The 15,266-nt window shown below is 58.2% G+C and overlaps 1 protein-coding gene across 2 annotated transcripts in view; it reads right to left on the bottom strand.

Annotated features, from left to right (window-relative positions):
* The window catches only part of ROBO4 (roundabout guidance receptor 4), an 82,934-nt gene that overhangs the window by 27,600 nt on the left and 40,068 nt on the right, over nt 1-15,266 (bottom strand). For both annotated transcript variants that reach the window (XM_030538445.1, XM_030538448.1), the window contains exons 7-14: nt 15,100-15,224; nt 9,712-9,931; nt 8,771-8,892; nt 7,475-7,646; nt 6,244-6,438; nt 5,568-5,610; nt 4,365-4,507; nt 2,609-2,929 (exon numbers count right to left, since the gene is read on the bottom strand). In XM_030538445.1, the coding sequence (XP_030394305.1) occupies nt 2,609-2,929; nt 4,365-4,507; nt 5,568-5,610; nt 6,244-6,438; nt 7,475-7,646; nt 8,771-8,892; nt 9,712-9,931; nt 15,100-15,224 (1,341 nt within the window). The remainder of the gene's footprint in view (nt 1-2,608; nt 2,930-4,364; nt 4,508-5,567; nt 5,611-6,243; nt 6,439-7,474; nt 7,647-8,770; nt 8,893-9,711; nt 9,932-15,099; nt 15,225-15,266) is intronic.

Genomic DNA, 15,266 nt, shown 5'->3' with positions numbered 1-15,266 from the left:
GATCTAGACTGTTCTCAGTGGTACCAGATGACAGAACAAGGAGTAACGGTCTCAAGTTGCAATGGGGGAGGTTTAAGTTGGATATTAGGAAAAACTTTTTCACTAGGAGGGTGGTGAAGCACTGGAATGGGTTACCTAGGTAGGTGGTGGAATCTCCTTCCTTAGAGGTTTTTAAGGTCAGGCTTTGACAAAGCTGGGTTGATTTAGTTGGGAATTGGTTCTGCTCTGAGAAGGGGGTGGGACTAGATGACTTCCTGAGGTCCCTTCCAACCCTGATATTCTATGACTCTATGAAGACAGGGAGTGACATCATCTGTTGTTCTTCATGCCCCACACAAGGGGAATCTGGAAAACACCTGCGTATTAAAGACTGAACTGGGGAAGTGCTGGGCTCAGGCAAAGTGGTTTCCAGCCTGTGTATGAAAACCCTGGGGATTCCAAGCTGCAAAAGAAGTGTATCTTGTGCCTTAAGAATCTCCCAACCTGCTTGTATCATCAGACAGGGTGAGAATTTGCTAATTCGTATCCTATCTTTCTAGTGCTTAGTTTGCATTTTTGTTTATTTGCTAGGTGATCTGCTTTGATCTGTTGGCTATCACTTATAATCACTTAAAATCTATCTTTTTGTAGGTAATACACTTGCTTTACGTTTTAATCTAAACCAGTAAATTTGGAAATAAGTGCTTGGGAATAGCTCAAGGGCTGTTGCAGGGGCTGTTGCATTTCCTCTCCACACTGAAGGGTGAACTCTATGACCTTGCACTGTACAGTCCCCATGTGCAGCGCAAGATGGAATAATTTTGGGTTTATACTCTGGAGTGCGGGGGGCAGGTCCTAGGCTGGGAAGCTGGTGGTTATTTTGGCTGTAGCCTCTCTATTGTTGTTGTATGCAGTGGCTGGTCAGACAGCCTGCATGTAACTCCAGCTGGGTGTGTCCCTACCTGTATGAATGCTGGTGGAAGTGTAGGACCGGGAGCAGCACAGTGGGAAAGGGATCCCAGGCTCATGAGTTAGAGGGCTCATTGGTACTCCAGTCCCAGGTGGCACCCCGGGGGGATCCCATCACATGGGGATCTGACTCCATCAGCGAATCCTGCACTAGATTGGTCAGGCCAGCTGTCTTGGGGTGAAGTGTTGCCTCCCCACAGCATGTAGTGTCCTTGCTGTCCACTCAAGCGCACGTGTTTGGGCCAGGGACCAAAGTCACTCCCTGGTGCTGCCTCTTCCCAACTGGACTTTGGATGCATTTGGCTTGGCTGAAATCCCCAGAGGCAGAGCAGCTGGGGCCCAAGCTGCAGATAGTGCCTGGGACGGTTCAGGGAGGGAGCACTTACTGCACAGATCGTGGCAAGTAACCAGGCTCCATTGACTTTCGCTAACCTCCCTGGTGCCGGCTTGTCCCTGAACTCTGGAGCTAATTAAATTCCACCCTCCCTCAGCACCCCTTCCACAGCAGCCTCCCTCTCCCACATTGGCAGCCCCTCTGAAGGCGGCGAGGCTGCTGGGATCAGCACATGTTTCCCTCTCTGGGGTTTGCCAGGAGCTGGGGACTGGAGGCTGGATGCAAGGACAGGATGCAGCTGGCATGTGGGACAGTGGTGGTGGGTGTCACAGGCTGAGGGGATGCAGGGCAGGGCTGTTGCTGAGGGCATGGGAGGTGTACAATGCCAGCAATACTTTGCATTGCCTGAGGGCTGTTCAGCCATTGGACTCAGAGCACAGAGGTGCAGGGAGAGGGGGAGGGACGAGGGCTCTGGTCCCCAGTGCTCAGCATTGGACAGGCCCAGACAGGGGCACACACAGAACCCAGCAGCCCTGGTTTCCATGTCTGCCCCCTGCTCTGTGCTGCTGCTGGACTGGGCTACGACCCCTGCTGTCAGTGTGATCCTGGTCCCGTTCCCGGGGCACACACCAGCCCCGTGCTCCCTCAGCTAGTGCCGCAAGAAGCCAGGCAGCACTTGCCAGTGCTCCCACTGCTCCCCTCCTCCAGCACCCTCCTGTGCCGTGGGGCCTGGGGAAGGGACTGGCTGGGGCAGTGTGCTGCTCCTCCCCCGACACCCTGCTGGGAGCCATGCTGGAGCTCACAGGGCTCGTCCCGGGTGCAGATCCAGACCCTAGTGTGAAGCCAGGACAAGGGCAAAGAAGAAGAAAGGCCCTGGCCAACCGCCCAGGCGAAGGTCCCCTCCATGGGCAGGCCCAGCCGGGCTGTGATGCCAGCAGAACAGCCGAAGGGTTGCTCTGGGGTCGGGGAGCAGGCCCATGTCCAGGCCTTGGAGTGGGGGTGGGGGAATGCCAGGGGCACGGCACTGGGCTGTTTGGCGGGGCTTACGCCCAGTGGGATGGCCACACTAGGGAAAGGCTGAGCTTGCTGGGCTCTGTGGCAGGCTACGGTCGATGGCGGTCCCGCCGTCTGGGCTGGTGTCAGCACATGCAAGGTGTAGTGTGGCAGGGCAGCGCGTTGCCACAGTCTCAGCGGGTCAGGAGGGAAATGCCAACCCTTCCCGCTGGGCCTGTGTGCCTGCGTGGCACCCTGCAGCCCCTGAATGCAGGCCCAGCCACCCTGAGGTCAGAGCCCCAGCTCCCAGCTGGGACTTCCCACGGCCCTTACCTCTCTTGCTGCTACTCTCCCAGGGTCCCTGCAGGGTGAGGCTGGGGGGCCCGGGGCCCGCTGGCTTCCACAGCCCTCTTTTTTCGGCTCCCCCCACACAGCTGCTCTCCATGCCAAGGCTCTGCCTGTAATGAGGCCCGAGCTTGGGGTCGGGGGCTCTGCAGTGAGGGCCAGGGGTGCTGGGCAGCGGGGGGCGGTGGAAGGTTTGCATGTCCTTGGCAGGAAGGTCGACATAGAGCACCCGGTACAGGCTGCTGCTGTCGGGCCCCCGTGGGACACCCGGGGTCTGGGAGCTCTGGCTCGGCCTGTCAAAGGACATGGCTGCAGAGAGAAAGGGAGAGACATGGTGTGTTAGGCTCCAGGGGCTCCATGAGCCTCACTCAGCCTGCAGAGCTCTCCCCTGCCCACAGACACACCCAGCCCACAGCTCTCTCCCCATCCCCAGCCCCACAGGCACACCCAGCCCAGTCTCCCACACCACCCCACAGACACACCCAGCCCACAGTCTCCCCCACTGTCCCACGGACACACCCAGCCCACAGCTCTCCCTCCCACCCCCTGCCCCAGAGACGCACCCAGCCCACAGATCTCCCCCTGCCCCACAGATACACCCAGCCTGCAGCTCTACCCCACCCCAATCCCCTGCCCCAACCCAGAGCCCCTCCTGTGCCCTAAACCCTTCATCCTTGGCCCCATCCCAGAGCCCGCACCCCCAGCCAGAGCCTTCACTCCTTCCCACACCCCAACTCCCTGCCCCAGCCCTGAGCCCCCTCCCACACCCAAACTCCTTCCTGGAGCCTCACCCCCTTCCGCACCCCACCTCCCTGCCCCAGCCCAGAGCACCCTCCTGCACCCCAAACTCTTCAGCCTTGGCCCCACCCCAGAGCCCGCACCCCCAGCCAGAGTCCTCACCCTTCCCCACACCTGAACACTCTGAGCCAGCCCAGTGACAGTGAGTGATGGTGAAGGCGAGCGAGCAACGGAGGGAGGGGGGATGGAGAGAGTGGGGGACGGGGCCTCGGAGAAGGGGCAGGGCTAGGGTGTCCAGTTTTGTGCAATTAGAAAGTTGGCAAGCCTACTGACAGCCCTCCCCCCCGGAGGTGTGGGGCTCAGTTAAAGCCCCGAAGTGCCGGCTGCCCCCCAGACTGCAGGTAGCGCAGGCCTGGGGCTGACGTGTTTGGAGCCAGACGCTGCCGCGACATTCAAGTGCAAGCTGAAAGACCCCAGTCAGGAAACCCAGGCATTCCATCGCCTCCCCTGCAATGAACCAGGTCCCACCGCCACGGGCATTGTGATGCCAGAATCCTGCTGACTCCCCAGTCCTCCGGGGAACCTTCGGGGGAACACCAGGGAGACAAGCCCTGAATTTCTCACAGCAAAACCCAGCAGAAAATCACCCTCTCCCTGTTCAGAGAACCTGCTTGGTCTCCTGGAATCCCACACATGGAGCTCAGCCGGCCTGCGACCGGGCTCCTGGGATCCTGCACAGGGAGTGTCATCTCCTCGGCAGAACGTCCTGACTTTGCCCTGAAGGTGCAGCGAGAGGCGTGGGCTGGTCCATGCGGGAGCCTCTTAGGGTGACCAGACAGCAAGTGTGAAAAATTGGGACAGGGCACGGGGGTGGGGGGCAATAGGCACCTATATAAGAAAAAGACCCAAAAATCGGGACTGTCCCTATAAAATCGGGACACCTGGTCACCCTAGAGCCTCTGTCCAGGCAGGGAATGGCCAGGAGCATGGCACGGCAGGGACTCACTGGAGCGGTGGAAGTCCAGGCTGTCTTTGGTCTCAGCCCACAGGAGCTGGCTGCTCGACCTGCTGCTGCTGCTGCTGAAGGTCTTGGAGCAGGAGGTGGCTTTCCAGCTGTCAGCCAGCCACGGGTAGTCACTCACGTCCATCCTGGGGTTGGGGAGGGGAGGAGATGTACAGGTGAAGGCACCAGGTGGGGGCTTTGCTGTCACCTGCAGCAGCTCTGGTAAACCCCAGCACATCGGGCTGGGTGAGTCTGTGGCACCTTCCTCCTGTGTCCATGTGGAAGGGGCTAGCACAGGGCTAGTGCCCCACTCCAGCCCTGGCCACGTGCAGGGGGAGTGGGAAGATCCTCTGCGTTCCCAGCCTAGGGAGCCCTAGCAGGTACGGCCTGCTTCCCCCGGCAGGGGTGTGTCAGGGTGGGCAGCGGGCAGGTTCTGGCTCCCTCCTGTTGGCAGGTGCTGCACAGCACCCACGTGAGCAGGGAATCTGGTCATCTGTTGTAGGGAAAAGCCCCAGAGCGCTGCGTAACTCACAGCACCCTGGGCACCTGCCTTTCTCTGCACCAGGACGCCACAGGGGTGTTAGCTTGGCAGCCTCTCATCACAAAGCCATCACACGCTCCCCAGCAGAGACCAGATGAATCTGCTCCCCCTCCAGCCTGCCTTCACCACCTTGTGCCTTCAGGACTATCACAGGGCACAGGTGGGGCTGGCAGGGGCTGCTGCAGACTGTAAGCTGTTTGGTGTCTTACAGAGGGTCATATGTGGGGCCCAGGGCTGGGATAGAAAGTGGATGCAGGTGGCGATTGAGGGGCTGTGCATGGGGCCCAGGGCTGGGATAGCAGGGGGCTGTGGGTTGCGATCTAGGGGCACCGGCAGAGCAGTGACTGGGGAGCCCAGGGCTGGGATAGCACGGAGCTGGGGGTTGGGATTGAGGGGCACCAGCAGAACTGTGTGTGAAGGGGATCCCAGGGCTGGGATAGCAGGGGGCTGTGTGTTGTGATTGAGGGGCACTGGCAGAGCTGTGTGGGGAGCCCAGGGCTGGGATAGCAGGGGGCTGCAGGTCAGAAATAAAGCAGGCATCTTCCCTGTCAGTGGGCCACCCTTGGGCTTGCTGAATGGGGATACAGGCCAGCCTATGCCGTAGGGTTCAAAACCATTTTCTCCAGGCAGATCACTGTCCGTGGTAGGGCCGAGCTGTCACTCACTTGTGCTTGACGATGGTGTCGTCACTGGCATATCGGCACAGACCTGGGAGAGAGGCAGGGAGGTTGTCAGCTGCACAGCGATGGCTCCTTGCAATGACCAGGGTGCTCGCGTACCAGCAGACTGTCCTGAGCTGCATGGCTCCCATTTGCTGCCCCTCTTGGCCACCTCTCTCAGCAGGCCCGTCTTCCCCTGCCAGAGTTTCATCTCGCCCCCATGGCTGATTACAACCCAGTTTCGCAATGCTGGGGACTCGGCCAGCTTCTCACCAGTCCCAGCACCAGTTTCTGGATAATTCCTGGGCATGCTCCCACAGCACTGAGATAGGGAACCCCTGGGGTTCACCCCAGACCACCCAGGGCAGGGGCCCTGCTGATCTCCTGCACTGACAGGCCCCTTTCTGGGTACATCTGGGCAGAAATCAGAGCCGTCTAAGACAAATCCCCAGTGTAATGTCCAGGGCTGTGTGGAGGCTGCAGGGCCCAGCGAGCAGGGGTGATGTTGGGGAGCCCTGCTTTAGCTGGACTGGTCTGAGCCCCTAAGGGCTGGGGTGTCTCATACTCACATAGACCAGGCATAATGTGTCGTTCCAGGGCCCCTGCTGCCCCCCACTCCCATGCTAGTGACTGCTGGGAGACAGCTGGGCTCGGAGTTCTATAGCTCCAGATTCGCTCTCACCTTTGCCCACGGCGTGCTGCTGTTCTTGGCTGTAATCCCTGGCGTGGTGCTGGCACAGGTAGACAGCCAGCACCATCAGCACGAGCCAGAGCAGCGAGCCCACACTAGCGATGAAGACAGGCTGGCGAATCACTGCCAGGATGTGGCTGACGGAGAGCACAGCCGGAGTCCTGGCCATCTTTTCCACCAAGGGCTCTGGGAAGGAAGGGGCGGATCAGAGATTGAGGTGACAGGCTGAGTGGCTGCAGCTGAGCTCGTCCAATGCAGAACGATGGCCCGGGAATAGCTGAGCTGCTCACCTGCCTGCCCACTAGACACCGAATGGTTAAATGCAAAGGTGCAGACGCAGCAGGAGGTTGGGTCAGGCTCCAGTCTCTCTTTGCTACCCTCCCAGCAATACCTGGGCTGCTGCTCGGAGGGGCACAAGAGCCTCCTGCCTGCACAGCTCAAGGGCTGGGGTCCCCCTCTATGCGGGTGTCGCTGGGGAGCCAGGCTCAGAGCTGGGATAATGCCGGGGACAGGTGTCAGCTGTGATGAGCAGAGACTGGCCCAGCTGGCAGAGGGAGCCAGCCTGCCAGGCTGAGTAGGTCCCACCACTCCTGGCACACCCCTAGGGCCTGTGGGCTGGAGCCCTGTGAGCGGCACACCTGGCAGAAAGGGAAGGGGATGGGCCGTGGCCAAAGTGACCCAACGAGAGGCAGACAGAACTGGGAACAGAACCGGATTCCAGACAGCCAGCTCCTGGCTCGAACCATCAGCCAACATTCCCTAGTCCCAGCTGCCAGCCAAGCCCCTGCAGAAAGCCAGCACTGTCTGGGGGCTCACGTGAAATGAGTCAAATGCAGAGAAGAAAAATATCCCTTCCAGGTGCTGCCTGAACCAATGGTCCACTGGGCAGGCGTCAGAGAAGGGAAACAGACCGAGGAGCACGACCTCCACGCTGCCCCCAAGAGGGTCCCTGCAGACTTCCCTAAAACTTCAGTCTGGCCAGCTGGCAATGGTGCCAAGGGTCCACGTGACTGAACCAGGGTTTCTAAGGGACACAAGTGAGCACAGCCAGCAGGCCAGTGTGCCAGCTTGGGAAGCCAGAATGTCAAAGGGAGGGCAAGTGAGCGAGCGATCTGTCTGTCCCACCATCCCCAGCCAGCTCTCTGATCACAGGGCCCATCACAGGGGGCTTGGGGGTTTCCAGCTGGACAAAGAGCTCTACAAACAAAACATCACTTCTGACCTACGCTGCTGCATGTGGCATTGCTGGGCACCCCGAGCCCAGCTCCATTGAAGGCTGCTACCTGGATACAGTATTTAACCCCAGCCGGCAGCATGACTGTTTCCAGACTGTGAGTCCCTCCATTCACGGTCCTGTTCAAGTGATGGTGAGTTTCATTGCCCAGGTACCAGACCTGTAACACACCCAGACAGAGCTAGCATGGCTGTGACAAACCCAGACCAAGAGACAGGATGCCTGTCATACACCCAGACAGAGATACAACCAGATACACCCCCACCATCCCAGGCCCCATGGAAAGCTGTGACAACCCCCCCTCCCACACACACACACACTGCCCCAGGCCCCACAGACAGCTATGACCTCCACTGCCTCAGGCCCCATGGATAGCTGTGACCCCCACCGCCCCAGGCCCCACAGACGACTGTGACCCGCACTGCCCTGGGCCACACAGACAGCTGTGACCTGCTCTGCCTTGGACCCTCTGGATAGCTGTGACCCCCACTGCCCCAGGCCCCACAGACAACTGACCCGCACTGCCCTGGGCCCCACAGACAGCTGTGACCTGCTCTGCCTTGGACCCCCTGGATAGCTGTGACCCCCACTGCCCCAGGCCCCACAGACAGCTGTGACCCGCACTGCTCCAGGACCTATGGACAGCTGTGACCCCACCATCCCAGGCCCCATGGACAGCTGTGACCCCCACTGCTCCAGACCCCATAGGCCAACTGTGACCTGCACCACCTGGGCCCCACAGAGCTGTGATCTGCTCCACCAGGGCCCCCTGGATATCTGTGATCCCCACCATCCCAGGCCCCATGGATAGCTGTGACCTGCTCCACCCCAAGCCCCACGGATAACTGTGACCCCCACCCCCCAGGCCCAACAATCAGCCCCAGGAACTCCAAGCAAAAGCTGCTCCAAAGGCAGGACTGCACAGGCACTGAGGGGTCTCAGCTGGTGTGGCTCCTCTGCCAGGCCCCCCCCAGGTCCCCGAGCAGAGCAGCCCCCGAGATCCTTGCATGAACAAACACTGACTCCTGTGAATGCTCCTGAAAGTGACTGAGAGGGCGTGTCAGGCTGGGCAGCACTCCCAGGGTACATGGTCCTGCCTCCTGGCACCCTCCCGGTTACCTCCCCACCTTCGGATGAGATCCCTCCATGAGCCAGAGCTCCCTCCAGGTTCCTACTAGCTGCAGCCTGGCCAAGCCAGGCCGATTTGGCTCTTTAACCTCTGTCCCCACGGCGAGCACATCAGTGTCATGCTGGACCTGAGCCGTCACCCCGGCACATCCTCACCTTGTAGCCCCGGATGATGCCGTTGTGTGTGTGGTGGGGAGGGGGGTCCCAGCTGATGAGCACTGTGCCATTCCCATCCTCCACTGCTGTGATGGTGACATGCTGAGGAGGTGCGCTAGGCACTGAGGACAAGAGAGAGCCACTGAAAACCTCCCTGGCCAGTGCGGGGCCGGGCTGCTCTCCGGACACGGAGCCTGTGGTCCCTAGAGCTTTGACCTCCCCATCCCCACCCCTTCCACCCGAGGCCCCGCCCCTTCTGGGAGCCAGACCCGGCCCCATCCCAACCCCGTACCAGTAAGTCTCTATTTCTACTTTCACCCCTGGGTGGAGGGCAGCAGAGCTGTGGTCCTGAAGTCTCCCACCAGCACCAAGATGCCCGTCTAGGCTTCGGGCAGGTATCGCTAGAGAGGCAGGTCAGGTCATGGGGCCATGGAGAGATGGGGTGACTGCAGATGAAGGGACCGACCTGGCCTCCTGGTGCCCAGGGGTCCTTTGAGATTGTGCATGGTGCTGCTCCTGCTTCTCATCCTCTTCCTTGTCCCTCCCTGTTCCCTGTAGCAGGACAGTGACAGACCCCAGCCTTGGCACTTCCCCGCACAAGATCTCTGGACGATGCAGCCTTGGGGTGCCAGGGCACACTAGGGCATCCGTCATGCTATTCACCCAGGGGATGCATAGCAGCTGAATGGGCAGATTCCTGTGTGCTCCAGCAGAACCCCCTGACCGTGCTCTCCTGGCGAGCCATTGGCCTTGTAAGGAGCAGCACCATGGAGAAGGACCTGTTGGCAGCCATGCACCAAGCCCTCAAACCCGCTCAGCATGTGACTCATGGACTCCCTGTCAGGCCAGCAGCCTCTCTAGGTCCCCATGTGACCTTGCTCTGCAGAGCAAGCTGAGTCAGGCCCCGGAGCTGGAGGGACTGGGGGCACCTCGGGCTGTACCTTCCTCCGGGATCCAGAGGTGCCTGACGTTGCTGTCCAGGCCATGGACCTTCCCGGCATAGGGCCGAACCTTGAACTCATACTTGTAGCCTCTCTTGAGGGCTGGGATGATGATGCTGTGCTCCCAGGGCACCTTCCGTTCAACCCAGTCCGTGCTGACCGGCAGCAGGGAGCGGTACAGCACAGCATGGCCCTCAGTGTGCTGGGACGGGCGGATCACCTGAAAGGCAACCATGGTCAGTGGGGACACAGGACAGGCCAGCAGAGATCTGCTCAACCCCCCAGCCTGCCCATATCCGAGTCTCCTCTTGTCCTCCTGCCCAAGATGGTGCTTGCCGTGGGCAAGGGGCTTGGGGATAGGCTGCCAGAGCTGCATCAGCAGGACTATGTGCTGGGAGAAGCCAACTCAGTGTGGTTGCTATGACAGAAAGTGCTGTATAAATGCTGATAGATGGGAGGGCAGGAGGATGGACAAGTGGATGGATGAGTTGGTAGATGGGTGGCTGGGGGGTGGGAGGGTCAGAGGGTGGATGGCTGGTTGGGTTCAGTGGATGGGATGAAAAGATGGGTGAGAGAGTTGGTGGGTGGGTAAGTAGTTGGGGGTGGGTTGGATACTGCCTGCAGATGTGGTTGCCCCATCTCAAAAAAGATATATTGGAATTGGAAAAGGTTCAGAAAAGGGCAACAAAAATGATTAGGGGTATGGAACGGCTTCCATATGAGGAGAGATTATTAAAACTGGGACTTTTCAGCTTGGAAAAGAGAAGACTAAGGGGGGATATGATAGAGGTCTATAAAATCATGAGTGGTATAAAGTAAATAAGGAAGTGTTATTTATGTCCTCTCATAATACAAGAACAAGGGGCCACCAAATGAAATTAATAGGTAGCAGGTTTAAAACAAACACAAGAAAGTATTATTTCATGCAACGAACTGTCAACCTCTGGAACTCCTTGCCAGAGGGTGTTGTGAAGGCCAATACTATAATGGGGTTCAAAAGGAAGCCAGATAGATTCATGAAAGAAAGGTCCATCAACGGCTATTAGTCAGGATGGAGTCCCTAGCCTCTGTTTGCCAGAAACCAAGATTGGGTGACAGGGCATAGAATCTCAGGGTTAGAAGGGACCTCAGGAGGTCATTTAGTCCAACCCTGCTTCTCAAAGCAGGACCAATCCCCAGACAGATATTTGCCTTGATCTCTAAATGGCCCCCTTGAGGATTGAACTCACAACCCTGGGTTTAGCAGGCTAATGCTTAAACCACTGAGCTATCCCTCTCCACTCACTGAATGAGCACCTGTCTATTCATTCTCTTTGGGGCCCCTGCCATTGGCCACTGCCAGAGAACATGATACTGGGCTTGCTGGACCTTTGGTCTGACCCAATAGGCCCATTCTTATGTTCTTAAGTAGCTAGGAGTGAGCTGGATGAGTGGTTAGGAGTCAGTGGGTGAGTAAGTAGCTGGAAGTGGGATGGACGGGTGGGAGAGTTGGAGGGTGGGTAAGTAGCTGGGGGATGGGATGCATGGGTAGGAGAGACAGTGGGTGGGTAAGTAGGATGGGATGGGATGGATGGGTGATTAGATGGATCGATGTGAGAGTTGGTGGGTGGGTAAGTAGTTGGGGGTAGGATGAATGGGCTTGTCTATCGGGGACTCCTGGCTTATGGGCCTCAACACCCATTGCTGGATGTGGATTTCAAACAATGGACATGACATGAAAGAAACTGACCACATCCTCATCATAAATCGCTCTGCAGTGAAAACTCACGGATCTCCAGAGCACAGGAACACCGGCAAACTCCAGACTAGCTGTCACTCAGTTCTCACTTGTCCAGCTCCTCATCAGCCTGATGTCCACCAAAAGCTATGGAATGGATGTGCTGCTGGACCTGGTGGCATCCACCCAAGCTACTCAAAGGTGCCTTGGAACAAGAAAGCTCTGGCCAGCATCAGGCCAAGTACCAGCAGACTGGACAGATGGCATCATAGTGCCCCTATGCCAAGGTAACGAATCTCACACTGAGTGTAGCAGCTACAGGCTGATTGCATTGCTTTCTGCCCCTGAAAGATCTTCGCTCATGTCCTACTTGATAGGATGCAGCCCATGCCTTAACAGACATTGTTGTTCACAGAAATCAGGTTTCGCTGATAGGCAGTCGATAATGGACGCTCTCTGTACCCTCTGGCTCCTGGCTGAGCTGCCCCAAGAATTCATCCGCCCTCCTCACCTGGCACACACGGACATCAAAGCAGCTTTGAATCCCATTGGCAGGTCAGCACTTTGGCTCGCACTGAAAGGATTTGGTGTCCCAGATGTTCTGCTACATCTGGTGTGTGATCTTCACACTGGTCCTGGTGCGAGACTGTCCTTTGGTTCACAGCTTTCAGTGCATTTCTATACAGCCTCAGGTGTGTGGCAGGGACGTGTTATCGCAAATGCTCCATTGACATGCAAAGGGGTGTATGCCTTGACCCTCCCTGGCACTGCCTGTAGAACAAGCCCAAAGATTTGTGGATTCCCAGGATTGACCCAGATCTGGGAACTTCCCTCCATAATGCCTGGTAGAATGCCATCAGCCATGGTCACTCTGGCTGGAGTCTGAGCAATGGTCCTCAGTAGCCTATGAGCACCAGATGATGTGGGTAGCTAAGAGGGTAGTTAGCTGGGAGCATGGGTGAGTGGATGGATGAGAGACGTGGATGGTGGATGGGAGGGTGGATGGACGGATGGATGAGTGGGATGGTGGGTAGATAAATATACGAGGGGTGAGTGGATGAATAGAGGAGGGTGGGTATGTGGGTGGGTGGGGTTCTGTGGCCTGCCTTGTGCAGGAGGTCAGACTAGATGATCATATTGGTCCCTTCTGACCTATGAGTCTATGAGTCTATGGGTGCTGCCCACTGGGCCGGATGCTGAACTGAGCTGACAGTTCAGGACACAGTTTGAGCACCTAGCCGATGGAGTGTGCAGGGGGAGCCCTCTACCTTGCAGCATCTGCACACAGACTGAGCATTTGCAATGGCGCCTGACTCAGTTCCCAGGTGCTTTCTACCCCAGGCAGCGCTGTTGCTAGACATTGCAGAGCACAGGCCCGACTGCATGGGGGAACATGCCAATGGTGAGCCCAGGGGTCTGCTTGGCCCTGCTGGGGAGGCCTTGCAGCACTTGGCTACTATCCTTCAAGCCTCATAGCTTATCGCTGGGGGGTCCTGTCCTTGTGACCTTTTCACAGGCAGGTGTGTCACAGCAGAGCCAAAGCCCCTCAGTCCCACTGGTAACCTGCCCAATGTCCAGGACGGCATTCCTGCGTTACCCACAATCGCCTCCATGAGGGAGGATGGCTTTCAAGGCTGCTGTCCCCATGCCGCTCTGCCATTGGAGCTGGGGAATCCCACCACTGGTCTCCAGCCAGCCCTCCACTCTCCTCGCTGGGCCTGTCCATGCACGCTGGGAATGGTGGGGATCCGAGCAGCACTGAGGCAGGGCAAGACCTAGCCCAGCCAGGCTGCCCAGGGGGGTAGGGCTCAACAGGGCCCTGCTGGAAGAGGCTGGGTTTGGCCGGCACTTTCCCATTCACAGGCTGGGAGTGCAGGAGCAGCTCCCCATTCCCTCCTGCTCCATCAGGACACAGTGCTGCTGTCTGTAAGTCCTGGTGCCCTGGTGGGGTGCTGGGGCTTGTCCTGGGCAACACATTCCCTGGACTTCTCCACTTTTGAACTCTGGGGCCATTTGCAGGCCAGGGAGCACCATGCTGCATCCACCCCTGAGAGGGGGGCTGTCACACAGGCCGAAGCTGACCATGTCACCCGTGACTCTCTCTGCTCCCTGCCCTGTGCAAATGCACTGCAGCATGGCGAGGCGCTTGCCCTTCCAGCAGGGGGTTGGCTCAGACAGGCCCTGAGCTCCTTCGAGACCTGCACAAGCCCAGGCAGGGCCTGGGGTGAGAACAGGCAACGGGAACTCAAAGGGTGTATGTTCCCCTGGCAGCCTCAGTTCCCACGTACATTGAGCACTGGGAGCCGACAAAATGGAAGCCCCGTTTCCATAGGAAGGAAACATGAGGATGTGAAAACAACATGAAGTCAGCACACCAGGGATAGACCCTGGGAACCATCCAGACTCTGGAGATCAGCAATGGATTTGGGGGGATATAAGGAGAAAGCAGAAGGCCACTCGTTACCCTGCACTGGGAAGCAAAAAGGACAGAGCTCTTTACATCCTGGCCAGGTTGGCTGGAGACACTGGGAGATTGCCTTGGAGAGAAAAACTACTTCAGACAAGGGTTTGGCCAGGTACAGTTCAGTGGAGACTCTACGAAGCAGGTTCTCTCTTTTGGTTTTTATTGAATCATTTCTGACTCTATGATCCTTACTTATTAGTAAGGCTAAGTTTTTGTCACACTTATTTTTAATAAAAGTCACGGAGAGATCACGGGCAATAAACAAAAATTTGTGGAGCCTGTGGCATGTTCATGACTTTGGGGCAGAGCTAGATGGGGGGAGGAATGGAGTCCTGGCAGGTAGGGAGTGGGAGGAATGATTGACAGGCCGAGCTCAGCTCCGGAGGCCACAATGGGGGAGGCACAACCATGGGGGGCACACAGTCCGTGCTCCAGAGCTGGCCGCAGCTGTGGGACAGGGGTGTGGGCCCGGCTGCAGCCCCCGCCAAGCCCAGGCTGCCACGAGGGTAGGGCTCATGGCCCCGGTGGAAGCCGCCGGGCAGGTACATTGTCCTGGCTGCAGCCCCCAGTGGAAGCCATGAGGCTAGGGCTGCAGGGTCCTGGTTCCAGCCAGCCCCAGTTGCAGCGTAGAAGTCACAGAGGTCCGGTAAAGTCACAGGATCTGGGACTGCCGTGACCTCCGTGACCAAATCGTAGCTTACTTATTAGCTCTTAAATTTGAGCTTCTGATGCTAAACTCATGAATGAGTCACTATCAATATGTTGGGATGTTCCAAAGGCCCTGGCCATGAGCTACAACACTTCACCTGTGTGTACACCACTCCCTGGAGACAGCAGGCCAGTAATTTCTGTGAGTGTCCAGTGGACACGGGCTGGGCACCACAGGGGCTGCTCTGAGGACCTGCAGGTTGGTGCCTACTGCTAACCCGCACCAAGAGAGTGAGGTCTGGGAAGGCCTATCAGACAGGACTTGTGTGGCCAGAGGCTGCTGGCTTCAAGGAGCTGAGCTGCAGCAGGCACAGACAAGCCCATTTCACACTAAGGGCCTCCCAACCCTGGGTGCCCTTGGGGAGCGCCACCCTCACGACACCCTCCCCTTCACCCCACCCATCCCCAAGCCAGCCAGAGGGGCTGCCCAGGGCTCACTGCCAGGCACTCTAGGCCAGAGTACCAGTGCACTTAGCACTAGTGGAGACTCCTCACTGACCTTCCAGTGCAGGTAGACGGCAGATGAGGAGGGGAGCGTGGTGCTGTTGTCCAGGTACAGCTGGACGTCCATCATCTCCCGTGGGACGTCCTTCTGCCACTCCCTCTGCCCAGTGTCCAGGGGGTCTACGGGCAAGAAAGGGGCAAGCGTGGGGTTGGGGCATGAGC

The sequence above is a fragment of the Gopherus evgoodei genome, chromosome 19, assembly GCF_007399415.2.
Source record: "Gopherus evgoodei ecotype Sinaloan lineage chromosome 19, rGopEvg1_v1.p, whole genome shotgun sequence".
In the NCBI taxonomy this organism is placed as follows: Eukaryota; Metazoa; Chordata; order Testudines; family Testudinidae; genus Gopherus; species Gopherus evgoodei.
The sequence above is the reverse complement of the archived record's forward strand: the minus strand, read 5'-3'. Positions and strand labels throughout refer to the sequence as shown.